Source organism: Aotus nancymaae, unplaced genomic scaffold (genome assembly GCF_030222135.1).
Source record: "Aotus nancymaae isolate 86718 unplaced genomic scaffold, 86718_ANA_hifiasm-v0.15.2.pri h1tg000040l, whole genome shotgun sequence".
In the NCBI taxonomy this organism is placed as follows: Eukaryota; Metazoa; Chordata; class Mammalia; order Primates; family Aotidae; genus Aotus; species Aotus nancymaae.
The window spans coordinates 128,587,379-128,609,776 of NW_026988454.1; the positions used below are offsets into that span (position 1 = coordinate 128,587,379).

At 53.2% G+C, this 22,398-nt stretch overlaps 1 protein-coding gene across 1 annotated transcript; it reads left to right on the forward strand.

Moving 5' to 3' along the window:
* Positions 1 to 1,390: 1,390 nt before the first annotated feature.
* LEMD2 (LEM domain nuclear envelope protein 2) lies at positions 1,391 to 19,164 on the forward strand. The gene is made up of 9 exons (XM_012461655.2): positions 1,391 to 2,140; positions 4,009 to 4,049; positions 6,332 to 6,407; positions 9,604 to 9,680; positions 10,566 to 10,645; positions 12,315 to 12,460; positions 13,460 to 13,561; positions 13,643 to 13,745; positions 17,596 to 19,164. Exons 1-9 carry the CDS (start codon positions 1,405 to 1,407, stop codon positions 17,744 to 17,746), a joined length of 1,512 nt encoding a protein of 503 aa, XP_012317078.1. The 5' UTR covers positions 1,391 to 1,404; the 3' UTR covers positions 17,747 to 19,164.
* Positions 19,165 to 22,398: the final 3,234 nt, after the last annotated feature.

The following is a 22,398-nucleotide window of genomic DNA, read 5'->3' on the forward strand; positions in this document are numbered from 1 at the left end:
GAGGCTGTAATTTTCCCAGCAATTGTGGCCGGTGTTGAATACCCTTGAGGTGGAGCAAGTGGCAGGAATACAAAACCTGGACAGAAGAGCATAGCGGTGCCCAGGGTGCCAGGGAGGGGAGGGACCTAGTGGGGAGTGGGCAAGGGGGCTGTTGGGACAGCTACGGGGATTCCAGGAAGGAGGGGCCTGGGGGAAAGGGAGAATGGAACCCAGGGGTAGAAATGGATGGAACCTATTGGGCCAGCAATAAATGTTTGGGAATGGGAGTTGAGGGATGTGGAAGGAAGATTATAAACTGGCTCTATTTCCAGTTGCCACAGCTTCCCTTGCTTCCCTTAGGGGATTCCTGCTAAGAGCCTTCATGTAACCAAATCACCTGCCCTGTGGGAGGCTCTACACAACACCGGAGACTGCAAAGATGTGGGTTCAGTATAAACACGCACGAGCGGTGCCAGGCACTGTCCCAAGCACCTTAGCCAAACTACCTGTTCTAATCCTCACAGCGACTCATTGAGGTTTACCGGAAAACAGGTAGCAATGTTAACTGAGTATGCTCACACATCTAATAGTTGTGAGTGGGGATTTGAAATCAAAGTGTCTGGCTCCAAAACCCACATCCTAAACCATCAGTGAGGCTACAAGACCGTGAATCTCTGGAGTCTTCTACCACCCACTTCTCCTTGTGAAAATCTCATTACGCAGACACAGGCCTGCGCAAAGAAGCCTCAACTGCCCACTAGAGCCCAAAGGCATTTGGCTCCTCTGCCTCCACCATGGAAGCTGCGTCCTCTCCAGGCTGGCACTCCTCAGGGGCGAGTGTCTGTCCTAAGGCAGGGATCGCACCTACTTGGTGCTCAGTGTCGCCCAGTTAACACACCCGAAGTCGGGATAGGGGCTCGGAGCATGCCTGGAGTGTACTCTATGGCCCAAATAAAACCGGATCGCACATCAGTCCCGAAGCCCAGAGAGAGGCGCATGATCCTGTCTCTCCATTCGTGGCAGTGGCTTCTTTCACCATTAAGCAATTCATCCATTAAATCAACACGACTTTATTGAATGCTTACCACGTGCCAGAGGCAAAGCTAGGGTCGGAGGGCTCAGAGATTAATACTGCTTGATCTAACAAACAAAGGGAAGTGGGAGAGCGGAGAGGGAAAAACAAAACAAAACAAAACAAAACAAAACAAAAATTTAATCCCTCTTGGACCTTCCCACCATGGCGGCTCCGAAAGCCACGTCAGACCTCCTTATCATGGCCGACACACGGACAGACCCGACCTTCCCAACATGGCGACCGACCTTCCCAATATGGCGCGGGGCCCCGCCCGCTCCGCCGCGGCTGCGGGAGGGAGCAGTTCCGGGTGCGGTGCGCGCTGGGGGCGGGCGGGGGGCGGCGTCCTGGCCATGGCCGGCCTGTCGGACCTGGAACTGCGGCGGGAGCTGCAGGCCCTGGGCTTCCAGCCAGGACCTATCACCGACACCACCCGGGATGTCTACCGCAACAAGCTGCGCCGCTTGCGGGGCGAGGCCCGGCTGCGTGACGAGGAGCGGCTGCGGGAGGAGGCCCGGCCGCGGGGCGAGGAGCGGCTGCGGGAAGAGGCCCGGCTACGCGAGGATGGGCCGCTACGCGCCCGGCCCGCCGCGGCGTCTCTGCGGGCGGAGCCCTGGTTCTCCCAGCCGATCTCCGGCTCGGCCTACGCGACTCCTGGGGCCTACGGCGATATCCGGCCCTCCGCGGCTTCCTGGGTAGGGAGCCGCGGCCTCGCCTATCCTGCCCGTCCGGCGCACCTCAGGCGCCGCGCCTCGGTCCGGGGCAGCTCCGAGGAGGACGAAGACGCCCGGACGCCCGACAGGGCCGCGCAGGGCCCGGGTCTCGCGGCCCGCCGCTGGTGGGCAGCGTCTCCGGCCCCGGCGCGGCTGCCTTCCGCCCTCCTCGGCCCCGACCCGCGCCCGGGCCTGAGGGCTACTCGAGCGGGCCCTGCTGGCGCGGCGCGGGCCCGGCCCGAGGTGGGGCGCCGGCTGGAGCGCTGGCTGTCTCGGCTGCTGCTCTGGGCCAGCCTGGGGCTGCTGCTCGTCTTCCTGGGCATCCTCTGGGTGAAGATGGGCAAGCCCTCGGCGCCGCAGGAGGCGGAGGACAACAGTACGTCCCGGGCCGGCGCAGGGGAGGGCCCTGGGGGCGCGTGTGTCTGCCAGACGACCACCCGTTCCTGTCGGCGCCAGGCCGCGCACTCCCCGCCTTGTCAGCTGCCTCTGTCTTCTCATTTCCAGGCCTTCTTTTTTCCAGCTGTGGGAAGAGAGAGCCAAGGCTTCTCTGCATCTGCAATAATTTCTGCCTTCACTTTCTCCTGTTCCCCTTTTCTGCCCCAGCCCTCCCTTCTAACGTCTCCCTTTCAGTCACAAGCTGGGAGTACTCATTTGTAGTCACTGCTCCTCCAGCCTCTGGTTTTCTCCCTGGAGAGGAAGCAACACCCTCCTCTGACAGATTCACTTCATCCTTTTGGGTTCTTCCCTTTTGACCTCTGGCTTACTCACACATTTAGTGCATATTTGAAGGCACTCCAGATTTCACTGGCCCACAGATGGGATCTGGTTGGGGGTCCCAGCTTTGCAGCACCAAAAAATCCACTCTCCACTTCTTTGAACCACAGGGAACCCCTTTGTCAACTGATAGCAGCGGGAGGCGCTTACCATTGCTTGTAGCACCCTCATGAAGTGTGTGAAGAGAGAGACTGACTTAAGGATGCTCGCCGCCATCCTTCTGTCCACACTTAAGTTACGTGATTAGACATGCCAGTGAGAGGTCTGCAGGATACAGGCTCAGAATAGCTGAGGATTGTGTTTCTTGAAATGAAACATAGAGATCATTTCATTATACATTTAGGTATAAAGGGCCACCGTAGTTCACCAACTTTTAATACTTTTTTTTTTTTTGAGACGGAGTCTTGCTCTGTCAGCCAGACTGGAATGCAGTGGCACAGTCTCGGCTCACTGCAGCATCTGTCTCCTGGGTTCCAGCGATTCTCCTGCCTCAGCCTCCTGGGTAGCTGGGATTACAGGTGCATGCCAACATGCCCAGCTAATTTTTGTATTTTTAGTAGAGACAGAGTTTCACCATGTTGGTCAGGCTGGTCTCAAACTCCTGACCTTGTGATCCGCCCGCCTCGGGCTCCCAAAGTGTTGGGATTACAGGCGTGAGCCACCAGGCCCGGCCAACTTTTAATACTCTTTACAAAGCATAAATGTGACTAATACTGTTGCCAGCTTCCAGCCAAGACCACATCCTTCCATGCCTAGCAGGAACTGCCGAAATACAGGAAAAAGCTGCAGTATGTCTTAGTTGATGTGGCGCACGGATGTTTGGGAGTGTGCAGGTCTGTGGGCAAGGGTATCACAGACTTGTGTGCAGACACCCAAATGATTTCCCCACTACCAGAGCAGTTTATCAACTATGTGAATAGTCTGTCGACCTGCTAGAGAAGTTAAGCAGACTTGGGGGTGTCATGGTACTGTAACTACACTGGTGATGTCAAACAGTATCATGCAGCTACTCACTGCTGAGATGCTTAAGACAGCAGCGCTAGAATATATGCTGGTATTTACCCGGACTTCCCCTCCCGTTATGGTGTTAATCTCTGTTTAATATATCATTGTTTACAGCTTACAAAACTGTCCTGTATTTTGTTTTGTTTGGGCCTAACTCGGCCCATTTGATCCCATTTTACAGGTGAGGAAACAGAAGTTTAGAGTGACTGAGTTGCCCAAGAACCTTTAGCTGGTCATTTTCAGCTGGGACAAGGACCCTGCTATCTTAATTCTTAATCCAGGATTTGGATACCCTTACATTTTACTGTCTGCATTTTCAAAGTGCCTTCCTTAGATGGCATCTTTCTAATCCCCACCCTTGGTTTGGTGATGCTTCCCACCCCCTGAATGTTTTAAGTAGTCTCTTTTTGTATTCCTTTCTCAACCCACACTTAATTTCCTTTGTGTTTCTTTTCTTGGTCTCAGTGAAGTTATTGCCAGTGGACTGTGAGAGAAAAACAGATGAGGTGAGTTTGAGTTTCTCTGGCTTTTATTATTCCTCCTGAGGATATTAGCCTCCATCAGGAGGTAAACTTCCCCAGAAAAAGAATAGGACCATTTTCAGGGAGCGCTTCCTGTAATGTACCAGAATCACATTGTGTTCTGTGATGTTTGCGTCAGGCTCAATTGTGGCAGTGAAGGAATACTTGAAATAGAACTGAGCTCCCAAAATCCAACCCTGTGCTTGTTATGGACGCTTTCCCATCAAATGTGGTATCGGGGACTTTGATCTTCTGCCTGAGTCAATCTAGGGGGATGTAGTAGGTTGCTGTTAAGGACCTCTCAAGCTCCCTGGCGCTGGGAGGAACGGCTGGCATTTCTAAGCATCAGGAGGCCAGGTTCTCAATTCCACATTCTCTCTGGTGGTGCAGCTGTGGCTCTGAAAATGCTGTTCTGATTTGAAACATAGGGAGTTTGTTTGAAACACATCTTTAGTGGAATTAGCCCTCTTAGTCTACATATAAATTTGTTTTATGAAGCTCTAATATTCCCTACAAATAATATTTGGGAAAGGCGAGCAGCCCCTTCATTATGAATCATGAAAGCAGCGTTATCAAGGAGCTGGGATGCTGGTTCTGGTGACAGTCTGGGGAAGATATGGGGCAATAAATTTTCAGGTCATAAATCTTACCAGGAGTCGTCTTGTGCTGCCAGAGGGCATGACTTAGTAGTCTAATTATTAAGCGTTCAATGCCCGGCCTCCCAAGCCCTTAGTTAACATCTCTGGAAGCCCAGGGGCTGGGAAAGAAAATGACGCGTGGTCCTCTGGCCGCCCCTGCATTGACTGTCTTACCCATGTTAATGAGGGGCATCCTGGTGCAGATAACCGTTTTTATTTCTCTTTGGCTTCTGGTGTGTCATAGTTGGGGGTGTTTTATTACATCCATTTATTGCATTTATCCACCAAATATCTTTGCTTCCCAATTGTTTTGTAAAAACAGAATCATAACAAGTTTAATCAGCCTTCTATCATTAAAACTATAGTTGATGATGAGAGGAAGTAGCCCAGAAACACAGGCAGCCAGAGGGAAGCTGGAATTTGAAAACTTAAAAACAGGAAAAAATAACTTTCTGTAAGACTTCTCAATGCTGTTAGTTTTGTTTGTCTTTTAATGAAGAAAAGGTTCCATGGTTTCTATTTCTTGGTCGTTCACATCTCTAAATGAATCAGACCCACAAGTGAATGGCACATTTGTTCCCTGGCCGCCTCTGATCTGGACACACTCACGCCCCACTTGAGTGAGCCCAGACAGGCACCCTCTAGGTCCTCGCTACAGATGTGCTTTGTGGGCCGACGGCATTCCACACCTGCCAGCGAGGGCTTCAGATGCAGATATTCCATGTTTGTAACCATTCAAATCTTCATCAGAGCATCAAAAAGCAGGGGCTGGGCCATCTCAGTGTAGGCTTTGTGGAGCTAAGATTTCATGGGGCACCTTTCTGGAGGGTGGACACAAGAACAAGCAGGTTGGGACGTGTTTCTTGGCTTTGGTGAGGCTCTTGCTGAAAGTTTTATTCTTTGCATAGCTCCAGGCTCACCGAGATTGCAGACGGGCATTTGAATTTCAGATTCGTGTTCTTTCCCTTTTGGGCCGTTGAAGACTGTGACACTTTGTGTTTTTCTTTCTGCCTTTGTGCTGTCGAATACGTGGGGACAGGCTGGGAGTGGGTGTGTTGTCTTCATCAGGCCGTCTCATTGTCTGGTACCGTCTGTCCTCCTGTTTCCTTTAGGTGGTAGCAGCCTCTGCTGAGTAGTTTGAGTTCTCACTGAATCCTACCACAATCCTTACTCAGATGAGGGCCCTGAGATTCCACCTAAAGGGAAACGAAATGGCAGCTGCTGACATTCTGCCCTGTCCCCGCCCAGCTCGGCAGTTGCTCTTCCGTCTCAGGCAGCCGAGCGACTGCATCATACCCCCACCACGTTGCCTCTGCTCAGCCCTCTTGCTGGTCATCATTCCAAGGGGAAAGCAGGAGCCAGGAGCCTCTGGGATGCAGCTCCTTGGTTACAGTGTCTGCTTTTCAGCTCTGCCTCTGCTTCTCCAGGGTCTTTCTCAGGCAGTTGACCCAATATTTATCAACTCTCTCCCTGGCCCCAGCACTTGGCAGAATTTGTTTCTATTTTGTAAAAGTAATAGACGTTCCTTGCTGCTTAGTATTTGACAGTGTGGCTGGAGAGGTAAAGATGGACAGACAGACCCCTCCCACCCACCCCTCCTTGTTGACCACTTGTCCCGTGCCTTTTCAGTTCTGTCAGGCCAAGCAGAAGGCAGCCTTGCTGGAGCTGCTGCATGAACTCTACAACTTCCTGGCCATCCAAGCCGGTGAGTAAGTCACGTAAGTCCTGAGATTTCTCTTGTGAGAGCTACGGGCTGCTGTCCTGGTTCGCCAGGTTGATTAGCTACACTGAGGCTGGCTGGGGAAGACACTCCCTGGTTGTCTCCCAGAAGGCATATTCAGAAGCTGAGTCTCATCTTCTCGCCTCCCCACTCAGGCACATCTTTTATAAGCCTTGTGTTTGAACAAAACAGTTTTGATTCTTGCTCCTCTTTAAGGGAGGTCCTGGCACGTGCACAGGCCTTCCTGCAGATGCCCAGTACCTAATGCTTTGGGGGATCTGTTTGGCATTGGAAGGGACCAGGCCCCAGGTGTTGTCAGAATCTGTATCCTCCACTCTAGAGGGACCCTCTGAACCAGATGGTTGGCTGGGCCGGGGAGAGGCCTCTTGCCTGTGCAGGTAGCAGTCAGTCTGTGTGGTGGGCCCCGGTGTCACATCTGGTCCTGACAACCATCTGGCTGTGGGACCTTGGAGAGAGTCCCTGGTCCTCTCAGGGTCTTTGTTTCCCTGTCCCACCAAGGGCTCTTGGGTCAATCTGTTCTCTACAAATGAGAGTCAAGTGCTATCCTCTAAAGAGGGGCATTCTCAGCACCTCTTTGAAATGCCCCTGAAAATGCATCCCCTACTGTTTTATTTGGTGAACTTACTCCTTGAGGCCAGAGACGTCACCTGCATTATTGTGTCCTCCCCAACACCTGGCATCCAGGAGGCTCTCAGAATCACTCGCAGCTGACATAGGTGAATATCAGCGCATGCGCCTTGTGTTACATATGCTGGACAGAAGAACCAGACAGAGCAGTTCCATCTTAAGGGTTATTCAAGAGGCACCTCTTACCTGTGGGGTCAGAGGACAGGTCTTAGGATTGTGAGGTCAACCCTTGTCTAAGGTTTCACTGGGAAATTGGGGTCGGGTAGACTTGACCTGGGCCCTCAGTCGTCAAGGTCAATCTCATGAGCATCAGCTCTTCTGCCTCCTCTCTCTTGAAAGTGGGAGATTGAGATGGTAGGGGAGGCATCTGTGAGCACCTGGAGGAGAGACAGGTACTGGGGCTCCTGCTCATAGCATCACAGTCATCATAGGACTTCCTCTATATGGCCCAGGTGCTTGGGATGTCAATTCTGGCCTAAGAGGGTATTCCAAACCTTTATGTCTCAATTGTGGTCCAAGGACCTCATAGCATCCGCATCATGTGGGAGCTCACTGGAAATTCAGAATCTCAGGTCTCATGCCAAACCCAGTGAATCAGAGTCTGTATCTTCAGATCCCTAGGGGATTTGAGTGCACCTTAAAGTTGAGAAGCTCTGCTCAAAATTGGGTCCTAGTAGATATTTCTCTTCCATCCCACCCTCCCTGTGTGGTCCTGCCTTACGCCCTCAAGAGCACTGCCACCTGTTGCCCTCTGACAAGCCTGGGGGGCCGCCTTGAAGGTACATATCTCACTGAGACAGGAGTGTGCCATGCCTGGCAGAGGCTCTCTAGTAGTCTTCAGCCCCTACCCACCTCTCCTGTAGGGATCTGCCGTGGGCCGGGCAGTGTGCTCGCCCTTGCAGGATGTGAGATAACTCAGCTCCAGGTCCTGCCTTTAAGGTGCTTGGGGTCTAGAAGAAGAGACAGGCCACCTACTTCCCTGACCACTAGGTAACTTAAAATGTAATTAGACAAGAACCAAGAGGCCGGAAGTTCTAGGAGGCACAACGCCTTTTAGCTGGAGCAGTCAGGAGAGCGTCACAGGGAGGTAGCATCTGTGCCAGGCCCTGAAGCCCAGGTAAGACTGTTATGTGTATGTGGGGAAGGGCAAGCCAAAGTGGCAGGGAATGACGTGTCGCATGGGAAGCAGCACCTTCATGGAGGAAGGGGAGAATGAGGGAATGAAGTTTGGAAGTGTTGGTTGCACCCCCCAATAGATGGCCTTGGATGCCAGGCCACCAGAGCTTGATCTGGCAGGCAGTGAGGGTCAGAGAGGCTTTGAGTGAGGGAGTATCATGCTGAGAGCCAGGTGCCAGGAAGGCAAATGCGGCAGCAGCTTGAGTGGTGCAGTGTTATTTAAGCAGAATCATTTTCAAGCGTTATCGACAAAACAACTGGATTGGAAAGGGGAGAGGAGGAACCGAATTGGGAAGCCATCTGGGTGGTCCAGGCAGGCCTGGCAAGGGCAGGAAGAGTCCTGGTGGGAACAGGAGGATGCTAGACACCAACTCCATCTCAGGGGACCCCTGGGGTCAAGATCAACTTTGAAGTAGGAGGATTTGGCTGTGTTGGGGGTGGGGGACAGATTCAGTTCAGTTTCAAGATTTTAAAATATGACCTTCAGCTGCTCACTCCCCTCAGCATGCAGACAAACAGACACTGGCCACCCGTAAGCCCCCCAGGCTGTGCTGGGTCAAGGCAGTCAGGCCACGCACATGCATTAAGGAGAGTGTGCGTGCTTGGCCCTGTGCCCTCCCTGCTCTCGGGGAGTCAGGCAAACCACAGCATGGGAGCGAGGGCTGAGGACTGTGGCAGGCCACCATGCCTGGGATCATTTCACCAAACGAAAGGCCTCCTAGGGCTGAGGGCTTCCCAGAGGAGATAACCCCTGGGTTGGACCAGAGAGATTGGGCAGGACTAAGCAGGAGGCTGCCAGCTCCATCCTATGGGAGCAGGCCTCCAAAGCCGCTCAGGGGAGCTGCCCCTTGGCGTGCTACGCTGAGGCCCCACTACCCAGCACACAGACATCCTCTTCCTCCAAGAGGCCCCTCAAGACTAGAGGCCTGGCATTCTAGGTTGCCTACCTGTGTCATGAGTCAGAATCCCCGTAGTGCCCACACCCTCCCTGCCTTTCTTTTTTCTGAGGCTCTGTTTATTTATAGTGCCATTGCAGTACCTTCCAAAGCTATCTGTCTGATCCTTTTAGGGATCAATTGCAAAGAGACCTTGGTATTGGGCAGCTTTTTAGTCATTTAATGCAAATCGCCACACTGCTTTGCAGGTCAGGTTTTAATGATCTGGAATCGATCCAAGCTAAGTGGCTTTTGATCTTGCTGCAGAGTGAAGATGCCCCACAGAAGCCAGGGAGCCGCCGGGCCACATGCTCCTTATTAGAGCTGATGGCTTGATTCTTGCTGCATTTTTTAGTCTGTTTCAGAGTGATTTTTTTTCACCTCCTCTTTGTGTTTGAATGTGTGGGGTTTTTTTTTCCTAGGTAATTTTGAGTGTGGAAATCCAGAGAAGCTAAAAAGCAAATGTATTCCTGTTATGGAAGCCCAGGAATATATAGCCGTAAGTAGGCTTCAGTGCTTATCCATTCCTGGGGGGGCCTGGTGCTTTCCTATTGCTCTTTTAAGCCCTGCAGGGGTTTTTGGTTTTTGTTTGCTTTGTGGCTTTTGTACTAGGCTAACTTAAGTTAAGGTTGCTTTATGGCTTTTTGTGCCTTAAGTTAAGGCAGCTGTGGTAGTGACTGCCCCAGAGCCAGGCTGCCATGCGCAGGGGCGGCTCACGCCTGCTGCACTGTAGGTGGGCCTGTTACCTGCTTCTCCCTTGGTTCACATTGCTCCCCTTGCCCTCTCCTTTCAGGAGAAACATGCTGTCCGTTCTCTCCCTTATGATTACCATTCAGACTGCCCAGGGGCCGTTTGATTTCCTGTGTGGCCTCAGGATGATAGATTATAGAACCATGGAGCTGGCATTCCAGGTCGCCTGCCTGTCCAGGAACTTAGGGGTCATCTGGTTCCATTTACATTTCACAGATGAAGAAACTGAGGCCTGGAGAGGTTCAGGGACTTGCCTGAGATCAGACAGGTTGTACCGGCCACTGGGCTCACCCACCCTCAACCCCCAAAACCGTTTTATTCACTTTACCCCAAGATGAGCTGCCAGCTCTCTGGCCTAATGCTTCTGTCCTCAAGAGAATCATATTCTTTTGGCCGCCTCAGAACAGAACTGTTTTCCTTTGTGTGCTTCCGTATCACCTCCTCTGGTTATAGCCTCTTCCTTGGCTTTCATCAACCCCAAATTTCCTTCTTGCCAGTCTGCTGTGCTTTTAGCAGAACAGGGTTTTCAGGCTGTGGAGGACACGGGAGAGGGCTTCCTTAATCCAGCAGCAGAATAATGGTCCAGCTGCTCTGCCCAGACACAGAACTAATCTTCTCCCGCGCTCTCCCACAGAATGTGACCAGCAGCTCCTCTGCCAAGTTTGAAGCCGCACTGACCTGGATACTGAGCAGTAACAAGGACGTTGGCATCTGGTGAGTGTGGGCAGGGTGGTGGCGCAGCATGGGTGCCTGCAGCCACTGTCCTCGCTCATCAGCTGACACCTGTGCTCCGACAGAGCTGTCTCAGGTCTGAAGCTGAAGGCTGGGTCTCCCAGCTGAGTCGTGTGGGCTAGGATGGAAGTGGGGCAACAGAAGCAAGCAGCATTTGGAATGCAGTGTAAGGAGTATCTTCAAGATGAGACACAAAATCCAGGTGTTAGGATGTTAGCCTGGTGTTCCAGCTAAATCCTATCTCAAGTAACTCAGTCTGTGCCTTTCTCATTCACCAACCCCACATGGTTTGCTGGGGAAGGCGTTTTTCTGCACTTCCTCTCCTCAGGAGCTAGTTTTTATTTGTAGATGAAATGATTCTTCCTATATATTGGTTTTTTTCATTATGAAAATCGCATAAGGAAATACTGGATTTTATTCTGACTAGGCAGTTTCTGCTTCATTTTTATCACTGGTGAGCACTGTTAGGAAAGATAGCAAACCCTTTCATGAGGCTGAAAGGCTCTATCTGGCGGCTCAGCCCAGGGGGAGGGCTGTGCCAGCCAAACAGCTGGGCAGCCTTGAGAGACCCGTCCCCTTCTGGAAGAGCTGCATCACCTACCCGATTCCCACTCTCTGTGTTTGTGGGGGTCTCTGTTTAGGTTTCAACTCTTGATGTTAAAAACGCCCTCTAGAGTTTTGTTCTCTTCCTCTCTAATCCACCCAAATTACTAATTCCATCAGCACTGCATCCAGCAGAAGACCCTCGGGCAGCTCAGCCTCAAGCTGGATAACTGGATGCATGGCACGATTAAAATTTGTTGACTTAAAAAAAAAAAGCTGCCCTGAGTAGCTGAGCAATTTTCCTGTGTTAGAAAAGGTGGAGAAGAATACGGATTTTATCCTCAGCAGCAGTGCTCACTGAAGCTGCTAACACAGAAGAATGATGACACTCACCTTTTCGTGTTGGGGAAGGCAGCCTGGAGGGCGGCTGAGCCGCTCAGGATGAGCATGTTGAAAGTGGGTCCTGAGAAATCAGGACACTTGGGATGCCAGCCCTTCCAGCGTGCAACATCACGAGCATGATATTCTCACCCTGGGCCACCTAGCTGGAAGAAGGCTTTCGTGTCCACATCTCTGCAGGTCCTGACACCATCTGGCCAGAGACCATGGTGGCGCTGCGGCTGGGGTCTGGCCTCGGAGAGGCTGATGGTTTTCATTCCCCATGAGCCTCACGGATGCCCCGTGATCTTTACACTTAAACAGCTTCTGTGCCTCCTCGTCACGGAGGAAAAGTGCAACCTCCCAGATTCTTTCAGTTCTTGCCATGCGATTGCAAAGCTAGTGATTCAGTAAACATTTCCATTTCTCTATGCTGGGAGGTGGGAATCCAATTTAGAGTTTAATCTCCTGCACGCTGAGAGAGGCTGTCAAAGACCCCACAGAGGGGGGCGTCACTTTAGCGGTAGGGGTTCAAACCTGCTGCCATCTTTAAAGCTTTATTCATTCTAAGTAGCCAATGTGGGAAATTTCTAGAAAGAGTGCAGCCAGGATACCAAGACTATTCTATAAGCAAGTAGAGGCCTTGCGTCCCCTCCTTCCTCTGTTCCTCCTGTTTGAAGTGCTCTCTTTGGAGCTTTTGAACATATTTAGAGCCCTGTGTCCTTCGCAGGTTGAAAGGAGAAGACCAGTCTGAATTGGTGACGACCGTGGACAAGGTGGTCTGCCTGGAATCTGCCCGTCCCCGCATGGGTGTCGGCTGCCGTCTGAGCCGCGCCCTGCTCACTGCTGTTACCAACGTGCTCATCTTCTTCTGGTGTAAGTCTTCGGTTGCTTTCCCTCCCCTCTGTGCAGTCAGGTGCACTCCTGGGCATGAGTGATGAGCTATAGAAATTCCAGGCCCGGAGGGTTCATTTCTGTCTAGTGAACCTGAGGTCTGTCTCATAAAACAGAGGAGATGAACAAGACAGCCTCTGCCCTAGGTTGTCTTTACCTTTGGAGATTGGTGGCAGGAACATGAGGATAAGTAGAAAATGTCCTTGATTCAGGGCAGGGGACTGTCAGATTTCCTGAGTGGGAGCCGGGCCTGGGCAGGAGCCGGGCCCCACCCCTTCTGGACTCTGCAGGAATCCCAGCATGAACCAGCTTCCAGCAGGACGCACAGTGGGGGCTTGGCCTAATTTTACTCCTTGAAAAATGTAAACATCTCCTGGAGAGCTACAGATACCTGATGAAAGGAAGAAGTACTCAGGGTGCTGAGCTGAAAGGAGAGCACCAGTCTTATCTCCTGACATCAGGGGCCGCCTTTGAGCAGAGACCTCAGGGTGTCTCTGAAGGCGAAAGGCCAAGTCACAGAAACCACTGCTCTCCAGAGCTAGTCGGAGCTGCAAATCACAGACCGCCTCAGTGTACACACAGCTCCCTCCCCCACGCCATCAGGCACAGAAATCATTATCGGCAGCAGCATCTCGGAATACAAAGGGCCCCGGCATGTATATATGTATGAAACACCGTGTTCTGGTTCACAAGGGAGGAGATGAAAGCTCCGGAATGAGGCTGGGAGGAGCCGAGATCTGGACGGCTGGGGATGCTGCTGTGGTGACAGCCGGCGGGAGGAAGATGATCACTTAATAGTCTGTCCTCCTTCTGCATTTCTGCATCCTTTGTTTCCTGCATGCTGGCCCTGAGCCTGACACGTAGTAGGCACCCAAATCCATGTGGCAGATCCCCGATGGCCTCCATCACAGCGTCTTGTCCATGGTGAGACCCACTGCCAAAGGAGGTGTGAGGGAGTAATGGTGTTTTGTTCCCTCACAGGCTTGGCTTTTTTGTGGGGGCTCTTAATTCTCCTGAAATATCGGTGGCGGAAGTTAGAAGAAGAGGAGCAGGCCATGTATGAGATGGTGAAGAAGATTATAGGTGCGTGGCCCCCTAGTGATAAAAGGGCTGCCAGTGCCAGCTGGAAGGTCCTTGCCCTAAACGGTATGCTCTCTCATGTAGACGTGGTCCAAGACCATTATGTGGACTGGGAGCAGGACATGGAGCGCTACCCATACGTAGGCATCCTGCATGTGCGTGACACCCTGATCCCTCCACAGAGCCGGTGAGTCCCTGGCTGGGGCACTGGGTGTGGGGTGAGGCGGGGTCTGACCCCAGTGAGCGCTACAGAAGGAAGCCCAGAGCCTCGCATCAGATGTCAACCAACGGCAGCACATCCCCCAGGGCCAAGAGTGGCACTCCTCCCCCTCCTGCTGCTCCCCAGTGTGCTCAGCTCTTTACGGCAGGATGAGCTAGAGAAGACGTATGAAAGCACAGTCCCGCACCTCTGTAGACAGAACGCTGGCAGTGGTGATACCAGTTGGGAGGCCTTGGGCTCCAAGTAGTAGCAGCACCCTCCCCCCAGGGCGCAAGTAGTGAAGGATCTCCCAGGTCTCTGCAAGTGGAAGCTCAGAGCTGCATGGGCTCCAGACACAGAACCAGTCAGGTCTCCGGTTCCACTGCTCTGTGATTCTCATGGTCCCACATTCCTCCGTGGATATTATCAGCAGGCTGGGGTCCCTCATGGTTGCAGATAGTGGCCAACAGCAGTTAGGGCACTGTCTGCCTTGTCACAGCCAGCAGGGGAGAAGTAGGCCTCCTGTTGCTCTCCTAGGAGCAGAGAAAATGTTCCCAGTAGCCTCCAGTGACACACTCCTTGAGGCTCTGTTGACCAGAATTAGTTACTTGTCTGTTTATGAGTCAGTCACTGGCAAGGAGGAGGAGATTGTTTTTCAGACTTTTTAAACCATGACCCTCGGTCAGAAACACCTGGTACCTGCAACTTCGTGGTCCAGTTCCCACACACACATGCACACACTCATGCATATACATGTAATTGAAAGCAAAGTTTCACACCAGTGAATGGGGTCAGCTTCCAGGGCACATGGCTTCATGGGAAAGGGTGGCAGGGCCATTGTCATGCACAGCTGCAGGGCACCTTCCACAAGGGCTGTGACTGCCAGAGTTGTACACTGGGGTCTGACAAAACCAGGGTGGAGAAGGGGACAGAGTCCCAGGAGATAGCCAGCAGGGCCCCCAGTGTTAGCTCTGGTTGGGGTCCCTCCCCAGCAGACTCTGCTGTGTTTTCTGGCCAGATGCTGTTATCTGCTGGGTGATGCTGAGAGCTCACCCTTGCTGAGTGCTCGCTGGGAGCCAGGCCCTGCTCGGAGCTCTCCACAGCTGCAGACTCACTCATGTGGTCCTCACCATGGCTCACGCACATAACAACAGGAGTGCCCCAATTTGATATATAAGGAAACTGAGGCACAGGGAAGTGAAAGAACGTGCTCAAGAGTCCCATGGCTAGCGGTGTTTCTGTGCTCCCACCACCAGGCTCTACTGTCAACATCATCCCTACCTGCAACCCGCGAGGTCAGAAAAATAGAGCCGTTAGCAGTCCATGTTAAGTCAGGCCCAGAGGCTCACGCATGTAATCCCAGCACTTTGGGAGGCCAAGGTCAGAGGATTGCTTGAGCCCAGGAGTTCAAGACCAGCCTGAACAACATAGTGAAACCCCATCACTACAAAAAATAAAAATTTAGTGGAGCATGGTGACACATGCCTGTAGTCCCAGCTACTCAGGAGGCCAAGGCAGGAGGATCACTTGAGCCCAGGAGGTCAAGGCTACAGTGAGCTGTAACTGTGCTGCTGTATATCAGCCTAGACAACAGAGCAAGACCCTGTCTCTTACAAAAATAAAAAGGGTCCATCTTGAGCATGAAGGTGCTTGGTGCCTGTCATGCTCACCCCACCCCTGGAAAGGTGGCAGGCAGGAAGTGTAGGGTGAGCAGACTCAGCAGCATGGGCTGTGCTTGCTCTGAGGAGCACTTGCTGTTGGTCCCAGCTCCTCTATCTCCCAGGAAAGGCCACTTAGGGTACTCAAACTCCCACCTAATTCCTGGACCTGGGAGGAGTAGCATGTGATCATGAGCGTCTCGGTCACCCTGTGCCACAGTTTTCTCATTCTAAAATGCAGGTGATCCTGCTGCCTTGCAGAGGGCTGTGATGAAGAGAGACTGTTACTCATTCATTCACTTTCTCCACAAATGTTTATTGAGCACCTACTACATGCCAGATATTCTACTGGGTCACAGGGAGATAGCAGGAAGTGGAAGAAACGAAAATCCCTGCCCAGCTGGATCATTTGTTCTCAGGAAGGAGACAGATGAGTAGATGCATAAGGAAAAGATGTGATATTAGGTAGTGACAAGCCCTAAGGGAAAGAGGGTTGGTACCAGGGAGGTGGCCTCAAAGTTCATTAAGTCAGTGCCTAGCAGCCGGGTGCGGTGGCTCGCGTCTGTAATCCCAGTACTTTGGGAGGCCGAGATAGGTGGATCACATGAGGCTAGGAGTTCAAGACCAGCCTGGGAAACGTGGTGAAACCCTGTCTTTACTAAAAATACAAAAATTAGCCAGGCATGGTGGTATGTGCCTGTAATCCTAGCTACTTGGGAGGCCAAGACATGAGAATCGCTTGAACCCGGGAGGCAGAGGTTGTAGTGAGCCGAGATCGTGCCATTGCATTCCAGCCTGGTGACAGAGTGAGACCCTGTCTCAAAAAAAAAAAAGTCAGTGTCTAGCACGTGGGCATCATCCAAGGGCATCCATTATGGCTTGGGCTTAAATGATATTCCACACACACATTCACTTAAATAAGAGCATGAGATGGCGTTGCAGCTTGCCTGCAGCCAGAGCCACCACCCAAGCCTTTGTGCATTAGCATAGATGCCCAGAGCTGCTGCCACTCAAGTAGCTGGCCCTCAGGGCCAGAGCCCCGTGAACCCCAGACACCCATGCCCTGTTTGCTCTGTCTCTTGACTCACCTCCCAAGCCACCCAGTCGATCCAGGCCAAGCTACCCATGTCAGAAGACATTGGCTAGCCAGTCAGGTCTGCCCTGTAGATGAGGGCCTGTTTGGGAATGACTGAGGGAGATGGGAAGAGCTGGTTCCTTGGGAAAAGCGTGCAGCTGATTGGAGCAGCTGGCTTGGGAAGGAGGGGCTGGAGTGAGGCACCGCCCACTCAGTGCAGGCCACCTGCTCAGGGAGCCAGTACCCTGGAGCTGTCTCCAGGGAGTGTGTGGCCTCAGCTAGACCAGCCAAGTGGGGGCTGCTGAATAAGCCCATGGGGTTTGGTTGACGGCAGGGCCTGACCCCTGGGGAAGCCCTAGCCCCTGCCCTGCCTCCTGACTCACTGGCCACCTCCATTTGTCCTCCCCTTCTGCTCCATGCGTACACACTCACATTCACGCTCTCTCCACATGTGGGGTTGTGGGCTGTGCAGTACCATGCTTCACAAAAGGAAGAGATCAAAGTGACCTTCCCTCATGGCTTTGGAACCTTCCTGTCTAGTCTGGAAGGAGCGAAGAAGGGATGAGGGAGAGGCTGTCCAGCAGGGTACAAGGCCCTAGAGACCCACTAGAGAACGGACTCTGGCCACTGAAGGGGCCTTCCCTGTGGCTCTGGTTCCCTAGAGCAGCTCCAGCTTCTTGGCCTCCCCTGTCTGGTGCTTAGCTCATCCCATCCCCTGGTGTGCTGTGGAGTGTAGATGCAGCAGCCCAGTGCTCACTCTCTCTTTAATGAGTCTACCTGGAGCACCCAGATGCAGTGGTGGTGGTAGTGGCACTGGCCTGGCAAGGAGCCCTGCACAGCTGGAGACCTGGGGGTGCTCTAGACACCGCGGCCCTTTAGCTCCCTTCAATTGAATGTGTTTGGATCAGCGAAGGTTGAGGAATCATTTCTTCATAGCCCAAGATGTTTTTTTCCTCTGCAGTTGTCATGTTAGTACCTGACAGCTTTTCCTTCCTTCCATAAATTCCATGCTGGAGCTTAGAAATGGGTCCCCTTTGTAGGAAGGGCATCCACAGGCCGGCTTACGTCGGCAGTGCCAGGCAGAGCCCCGTCCCTGTCGTTGCAGGAGGCGCATGAAGCGTGTCTGGGATCGAGCTGTAGAGTTCCTGGCCTCCAACGAATCCCGGATCCAGACGGAGTCCCACCGCGTGGCTGGAGAGGACATGTTGGTGTGGAGATGGACTAAGCCCTCTTCCTTCTCCGACTCAGAGCGATAAGCCCCGGGCAGGGACTTGTTCCCAGTCAGCCTATCCCAGGACAGTCCACTCCAGGGATGCGAGAGGGTCACCAGGCCTGCTGGTGCTGAATTCACACTTGCCTTGACTTTCGGCCTCGTCCTGACATGATTCCAAAGGTCTGCTAAACTCCTAAAGGAGCTTGGCTTGCTAGGAAAATGTGGGCTTCCTTTAAAGGGAGGGGGAGAAGCCAGGGTGATGGCCCAGACTCTCTGCCCTGTTTTGCTGGCAGAAGAGGGGAGAAGGGTTTGCTTTTGGTGAATAGAAAACAAGCAGCAGCTGGCAGGCCCAGCAGACAAGCGTGGGGCTGGTGGGCTGGGGCGTGGCCATGCCCGGCTTGTCGCCTGGGAGGCGGACAGGGGATGGAGAGCAGCTTGGTCCATGTGCCTTCAGGGGATGTTACCTGGGAGCTCAAGGGTGAAGGGAGAAAGTCTGTGCTCTGGCTGACCTCTTTATCCTGAAGGGGGAAGGTGCTAGAAATTAGAACAGTGACTGTAGGGGTACCATCTAGAAATACCACGCCCTGACACAGGGCCCTCAGGTTAGGAGGAGTGAGCAGCCGGTGCAGCCTCCTGGGAGGAACCCTTCGTATGGACAGGGGCTGAGAGCCAAGAGGAGGGCCGGGTAGCCGTGCAGCTGCGGTCTCCAGGGCAGCCCCAGGGTGGGCGTGCCTCAGTGTTGCTTCTCACAGAAGCTGCGACTCTAGACCAGGTCTGCAACCAGAACTCCGATTCAGGGAGCTTGGGAGCCCTGCGTCAGGGCCAAGAGCCTCGCACGTGCTGTGTGCAAAGATCGCCTTGCTTTACTGTGACCACAGTCCTGACTTGGGGCTGTTTAACCAGAACTTCAGCAGCGCAGCCGGCATTTCTGTTACCCCGGCCGCAGCTCCTTGTGCGGGTGAGACGCAGTGGCTGCAGGCTGCCCCCTGCCGGCCACACGGGAGCAGCGCCCGCACCACCACCCACCGGCCCTCCCGCCAGCTCCTCAGCCCTCTCCCTGGGAGGCAGACTCTAGAAACACCCCGGCAGGGGGCCTTATTAGTTAAGTGCGAGAAGCCTCTCCAGCGAGTCTCTTCCCCGTGTGTCGTCATCTGCAGGAAGCAGGAGAGGGGGAGAAACAGGAGATGCCACAGCTGCCTCCAGAAACATTAACCACCCCCTCTCTGGTCGTATTGGTATTTTTTGTTTCTTTAATAAAGCGCCAGTCTCCCTCATTTGAGCAATACTCTCTCATTTTCTCTGATGTCTGGATGATCGGCAGGGCTGGAATCTGAGCACCGGCCCCGTGGTGAGGCCATGTTCTCATAATCAGGCTCCAGCCAGAAAAATAAGAAACACCGCAACAGGCTTCAGTATCAGGGCTGAAACTGCTGGATGAATAAACTATTTATTAAAAATGGATGTTTCTCGTTCATGGTTGTTTCCCTTCCCCCTCAAAGCTAGGTCGAAGAAATGGCAATGTGTGGACTTCTTAAGCACCAGCTCCGGGAGAGATGGCTGGAAGGGAAGGTGGGAGAGGCAGCAGGATGTGGGCTCTGCAGTTCCTCGGGGACCTCTGGCCTCTGCCACTCAGTGACTAGTTCTCCAGCAGGCTGCATAACTCTCACAGCCTCAGTTTCCACATTTGTAACACAGTGTAATGACCCTGCCCTACAGAGTGGCTTTGAGGATTGCAACAACAGGGCAGGGTGCCTTCCTGGTCTCAGTGGGTGGCCAGAAGTGGGTGCCTTTTTCCTGTGGCTCCATTTCTGCCTCCCCTCAAGACCCAGAGGTTCCCCTCGAGCACCCACCACCACCACTGGAAGGAGGAGGAAGAAAGAGCGGGGTGAGGTTGGATGGGGCTTCCCAGCAGCTGGTAGCATCCCTTAATGAGGCCGACATCCTGTCTCCTCTGAAGCCCAACCATTGGGAAGACCACTCGTTGCCCACCCATGCGGTCTGGCAGGCACGTGGGGGCTCCTTTGCCTGGGCTGCTGAGTGTGCTTCGGGATCCCACTGCTCTTCCTTTTGCAGAGGCCCCAAGGTCAGTCACTCTGAGAAGGCAGCCAGTCCTGCCATGCCCCATAGGGCTTGCAGCCTGCGGTGGTCACCTTTCCTGTTCACAGTGAGCACCCGGCTGTTACCCTCATTGCTAGAGTCAAACAGTTGGGTCCATAGTCAAACAAAGGACCTGGAGGCGCAACTCGGGAAAAAGTGAGCCTGTCTTTCCCTTTTCTGTTCTTCATGACAGACTTTCCCTCTGCCACGTTTTGTCTTAAGCCAAGAAGGGAGCTAATGCAGGACTCTATTTCTGTGAAGCTGTTTGGAGAGCAGGAGTGAGATCAAAATAAACTAAATAACAAAAGGCCCCCGCCAGCCCAGCTCCTTCCTTTCTGGAACATGGAGCGCCTTGGCACAGAGGCCCCGAGGTGTGTCCTTGGCTTCGCTCAGGCTGCAGACATTTCAGAGCAGGCTCTCCACCTTCCTCAGCTTCTCAGGGCCAAGTCCCCCTTTCAAGCAGCTCTTATTTCACAAAGGACAGTGCGGAGCAGTTCCCAGGTGGGGTTCCCAGGGCATCTTTGGGCTGGAGCAATTGCTGAGAAGTCCCAGTTGCTCTGCCCAGATCCCTTCTGAGCGCTCCCTGGGCTGCAGACCTGTCTTTCCTTGGTGACAAACAGCCCTCTCCGGCCACAGTGGACACCGATAAAGAAGCTTCAGGGCCAGGAAAGGGGAGGCTGTACCCCACAAATCTCAGCCATGGACATCCACCCAGGAGCTCCCGGCCACCTTCCGGAGTCTCGACTCAGGAAGATGGTAAACACGGCCATTTGTCACTGACTTATCATAAGAACTGCGGTAGCAGCTGTTCCCCTTTAATTAATACACCATTGACTTTGAGCCTCAAAAAAAAAATCCCTTTGTTGAGGCAGGTGTGTGGACTCAAATCCATTATCCTGTCGGCCTCCCCCAAAAGGAAGGCACAGGAGAGTGGTTATACAGTAAGTCACCCAGCTGTTCCAAAACAGTCCTCCTGGGCAGCCAGGCCAGCCTCTCCACCCGTCCCCAGAGAAAGTTCTAGAGACAAGCAGAGAGTCTGAACAGAGGGTCCCATGATGTTCAGGGACAGAGAGGCAGGGGATGAGGGCAGGCAGGAGGACTCTGTGGGCACCGTGCCACCTGGCATCCCCATGTTTTCCCAGGGGTGACGCTGCACTCGGGTGGGGGTGGAGGCCTGGGGCTCAGCATCCTCAGCTCTGTCCCTCAGTGGCTGGGGATCTTGGGCAAACCACTTTATCCCTGTATCTAGGCAAGTTACTACATGAGGCTTTGTCTGGCTCATTCACCACTGTGTCCCCAGCAATCAGAACACTGCTAGGCCCACAGGAGGCACTCAATAAATCTTCAAGGAATAGATGAATGGAAACCTCGATCCCAGAAGGACGAGAGCCTGGTACTGAGGTTTTCTCTTTTGTTTTTGAGACAGACTTGCTCTGTTGCCCAGGCTGGAGTGCAATGGTGCAGTCACAGCTCACTGCAGCTTCCACTCCATGGCTCAAGTGATCCTCCCACCCACCTCAGCTGCCTGGATAGCTGGGACCCCAGGCACACGCCACCTGCCTGACTAATGTCTTTTTGTAGAGACGGGGTTTCACCACACTTCCCAGTCTGGTCTCGACTCTGGGGCTCAAGCAATCCTCCTGCCTTGGCCTCCCAAAGTGCTAGAATTGCAGAAGTGAGCCACCATGCCCGGCCTGGCACTGGGTTTCTAAGGTCTGGATTCTTCCTGTTTCCTTTCAGGCTGGTTTTGTTTGCTCATGTTTCTTTTTCCAATCTGAGTGACTCTGATCTGCCACAGCCCCAGCCCTCCGACTGCCTTGCAGCACGCACCCCCCCTGCAGGCTGTCTCTGGGAAAGCAGCCTTTTTCTGGCCACAGAGGGGACCAGGCTGAACTGTCTGATATGGGACGAGGCTCCCAGACTGGCCAGACAAATCGGCCAGGAGCAGCTGTGTTTACTTGCATTTCCTCGAGTGGGACAACCAGGGGAGCACCGAGGACCTGCCCAGCCCCCAGCATCACACAACAGAAGCAGCCGTGAAGATGATCTAGAGGCCGGGCGGAAGATGCCCCTCTGCCAGGCACAGAACCACACAAACCCCAGGGTTTGTATAAGATGCTGGCCAGGAGGCCCTCCAAAACATGACTTCTCATCAACCCCGTGAGTGAGAGCTGGAGGCAGGTTTAACTTGGTTTCTAAAGAAAGTGATGGGATGTTTCTTCCTGCCAAGAGTGTGGTCCAGTTCATCACCGAGGCTCCTCCATGAAGTCAGGGTGACTGTCTCAGCATCGCAAGTGTGTGGTGAGACTCCAGGTAAGGATGGCTACTTTGCAAACCATGAAAGTGCTGCCCACTAAGGGACCAGGACTGGGCTGCCCCGGCTGGGCAGATAAGCAGGAACAGTCCCGAGCAGAGTCTCAGAATGGGGAAAGAACTGAACAATAAGCTCTAAGAAAAGGTAGGGGAGGTGTCACTGCTGATTACAGCCCAATTTCTAAGCTGCTTCTGTTTAGTAAGGAGACAGGGGAAAGTACAGTAATTTTCTTCAATGAAAACAGGCAACAGAATTCCCTTTGCCTCGTTCCCCTTGCAATTAAG